The sequence below is a fragment of the Nyctereutes procyonoides genome, unplaced genomic scaffold (genome assembly GCF_905146905.1).
Source record: "Nyctereutes procyonoides isolate TBG_1078 unplaced genomic scaffold, NYPRO_anot_genome, whole genome shotgun sequence".
In the NCBI taxonomy this organism is placed as follows: domain Eukaryota; kingdom Metazoa; phylum Chordata; class Mammalia; order Carnivora; family Canidae; genus Nyctereutes; species Nyctereutes procyonoides.
The window spans coordinates 28329868-28333727 of NW_026575139.1; the positions used below are offsets into that span (position 1 = coordinate 28329868).

General features: G+C 42.3%; 1 protein-coding gene across 1 annotated transcript; it reads right to left on the reverse strand.

Annotated features, from left to right (window-relative positions):
* Positions 1 to 502: 502 nt before the first annotated feature.
* Positions 503 to 3655, reverse strand: ADAM21 (ADAM metallopeptidase domain 21). Its single transcript, XM_055304074.1, has one exon. The coding sequence runs from the start codon at positions 2813 to 2815 to the stop codon at positions 674 to 676; it is 2142 nt and encodes a 713-aa protein (XP_055160049.1). The 5' UTR covers positions 2816 to 3655; the 3' UTR covers positions 503 to 673.
* Between the last annotated feature and the right edge of the window lie 205 nt (positions 3656 to 3860).

The window sequence follows — 3860 nt, forward strand, 5'->3', positions numbered from 1 at the left end:
TCTCCTTTTTATATCCCTTTTGACAGCAGTGGGAACTGTTGCTACAGGGAATCACATCCTGCACATCCTGCACTGATGGGATGTCCCATTGCACTATTCTGGAAGGTCACATTATTGACCTGATGCCTACAGAGTTCCCCTGATGGCATGAGTTTGGCAGCCTGTTTATCCTGTGCCTATCATTGGGAAAATATTTCCATGATTCCAAATCTAAGTCCCAGTCAAAATCACATAAGTACCCAACTGCTGATAAATGGAATCCACTATGTTGACAACAAGAAATACATTCTCTGCACCTTTGAAAGGTTACTTTGGAAGTAAAGTCTGGATCCTCAGATACTTGTCTCCTGCCTTTCCCATGAGTCATATTTGTGAGTGCATGCGCGCACATACATACACACACAACCAATTTAGGGGAAATGGAGCTTTATTTGCTGCTTAAAACAATGAACTGTCTACTGACAGGAAGACGTTAGGAATTACTTTTGCTTAATGGCAATGTTTCTGATGTTTCTGATACTGACAAAAGGGAAGGTCCCTGCATTTTTCTGTATATTGTCAGAAATGTGCTCAGTTCCAGGCATGTAGTAACATTTTCACTGCCAAGAGAGTAAAACTTAATACTGCACAGGATATTAAAATGGAGGCAGTTTCCTAACCTGAAGACTGAGCCTTAGTCTCCTTGAGACCGAAATGTTTTTCTATGGTACATAAATACAGCAGTTGACAATAAAAGCAAAACAGATAAAATAAGACTCACAACTAGTAGCAAAAAACCTTTTTTGGCAGATGCTGGGCCACTCTCAACACTACCTCCATAACCTCTGTGTAGGCAGTAGGGTGGGGACCACCCATAGCCACAGTGGCAGTGATGTTTATTATTGCAGATGCCCCTCATGTTGCAGGTCTCAGCCAGGCAGACTTGTGACAAGAGAGACAAACTGACACATTTCTTGCGTATGCAGATCTTTCCTGGACCACACATGGTGCCATCTTTTACTTCACCAACATCAGGTGTGTCCATTCCCAAATGATAATCAATACTCCAGCAGGTGACACCATTGATGTGAGTTTGCTGCAGAGTAGAATGATCTCTCAGATGGGGAATATCTGTCACATTGTCACACTGAACTCTTCCACAAAAGATATCTGAGATATTACATTTTAGGTATGTCGTGCCACTTATACCACAGTGGCCGAAACGGTTTCCCAGGGAGTTGATTTCTTGATAGCAACTCTGATATGCACTCTTTGCTCCTTCACCAAAAATCTCCCTGCACTGTTTGTCATGGTTATTACATCTCCCTTCATAGCAGTAGGCATCGTCACCACAGGGAATCCCATCCTGCACATATACATCTTCTGGGCACTGATGGGATGTCCCATTGCACCACTCTGGAAGGTCACATTTATTGACCTGATGTCTACAGAGTTCCCCTGATGGCATGAACTTGCAGTCTTTGCAACAAAGCCCAAAAGCACAAGCAGCCCTAGGCCTCAGAGTGCAGTTCAATAGACAACAAGGATCTTGTTCACATTGCTTTATAGATCCACAGTCACATTCCTCTTCTCCTTCAACCACGCCATTCCCACAGTGCTTCAACGTAAAGACTTCCCCTGGATGTGGAATATTGTGTAGACATGATCCCTGGTTTAAAGTGGTTTTTGTAAAATCTATATAACTACAATTGGTGAATTTCTCTGCTGGTACTCTCATAGCATTCATGATGCAACCACTTTGCTCACACAAACAGAATTCTTCATCATGCCACATACCCAAAGTATGTCCTAACTCATGGGCCACAGTGAGGGCAAAAAGAGACCAAGAGTCTCCTTGGAAATTATTAACCCCACAATCAATAGGAGGACGACATATTCCTGCAACATAGGCTATACCAAGTACACTTATAAGTGAGTTTTTTATGAAAAAATGTGCAGCATCATACTGTAGCTGGGAAAGACTGATTTGCTTCCACTTAGAGAAGTCCTCCAGAACCTGTTCTATGCTTATCATTGGGAAAACATTTCCTTGATTCCAAATCTCAATCCCAATCAAAATCACATAAGTACCCAACTGCTGATAAATGGAATCCACTATGTTGACAACAAGAAATACATCCTCCTGCACCATTGAAAAGTTGCTTTGAGAATAAATTAAGAAATTGTGATCTACCACCACAACCAGCTCCAGAAACCATGAGTGGGTCCATAATTTATCATTAGAATTTTGTTTCAGAGTTGACTTCTTAACCTCTTCAAATTTCACCTGTTGGAGTGCTATCTCCTTCTTTGTTAAGCCACATCTCATAGTTGGGAACTGTGTCTCATTAGTTTTTATCTCATAAACCAAGTGTTCAAATTTGGTAGAGTGCCTGATGGGCTCAATTTCATAAGCAAGGTCATTAATCTGTAGCATTCCTCGAAAACCTCCAGAACAGGTACTGAGGGCAACCAGGGACTCAGAGATTCCTTCCACATAACCATGATAGTAGCAGTCATCAGGAACAAAAGGCTGATCCTGGAGGAGGGTGTGCTGGTCCGTGTAGGTGAACACCGGGAAGCGTTTGGAAACCAAGAGTTTCTTGACCCTCATGTGGACAATGTGTCTCTGGCCTCTAAACTTCAGGCTGTAGGAGAGCCAGCCTGGAGATTTTGCACTTCTGCCCCTATCAGTCACCTTTAAAGGGGTCACCACTTCTGGAGATCTGAGGTATTGGGAGGGCCCAGCCTGAGAGAAGCCAGAAGGGAATAGAGACATTCCAACCCAGAACAGCAAGAGAACTCTCATGGGCACCTCAGCCTCACCAGCCACCATTATGGAGCTGCCATTACAGAGCCATCGGTCCAGGGAAAAACCGTGAGGCACTGCTGGTCTGCTTCTTCCGCATTGGTCATTGTGTAGAGTTGACCTTTAAGGATCTGTGTTTGGGCAGAGTTGGGCATCAAAGCTGCAGAGCTGAAAGTGAAAATAAAAGGATGGGGGTATGATGGGATCGGGTAAGGAAAATGGGAAAAAATCAAACAGCAAAAAAGTGATTAGTGAATTAATAAAATGCTTTGGACTTTCAATAAATGGAGGTGGGAATTTAGAAGGATATAGATAAAATATTGGCCATATGTTTATAATTGTGAAAGTTGGACGATAGATATGGGGGTTTTCATTATACAATTATCTCAATCCATATAGGTGGTATGAAAAAATCTCCACTATAAAAAGTTAGAGACTTCAGAGTAGGGGGACTCTATATCTCAATTTGTCCAAGACCATGTTGGTTTATACCTTTTGCCCCTGCATAACTATTGATACTTGCCTCTTTGACTATCAAAGCTGCCTAGAGAACTTAGATCCACCTGAGTAATAGGCACTTTATTCCAAGATGCAAGTATCCCACAAGGGAACAGCAAAGTTCATAGACAAATTGAATCATATGAAAACTTCCAAGGACAAAGATTTCTGAATTGGGTGAGATCCTAATTTCCAGATTTGCTCTCTATAGCTTTCATGTGTGTTTGTTATTTATTATGGAGTGGGAATTGTTGTGAATGGGAGGATGGAAAGTGAGAAGAGCCAATAGAAATAGAGTGTTGCTGCTAAGCTCTATAAACCATGTTTCATCTTGAGAGCAGACAACAATAGGAAAATTCTGCTAGAATCTTTGAGCCATACTCATTGTCTTCATTTTATTATTCCAGGGACTTCAGAGACCCAAACTCCTACAAGAACATCACCCTGCATTAATATTGTGTGGTAGTGTCATTAAAAATCCCTATTCTTTGGGACACCTGGGTGGCTCAGCGGTTGGGCACCTGCCTTTGGCCCAGGGCGTGATCCCAGGGTCTGGGGATCGAGTCCCACATTT

Coding starts and splice junctions, on each gene's coding strand:
- ADAM21 (XM_055304074.1), bottom strand. CDS start 2,815: ATGGTGGCTGGTGAGGCTGAGGTGCCCATGAGAGTTCTCTTGCTGTTC.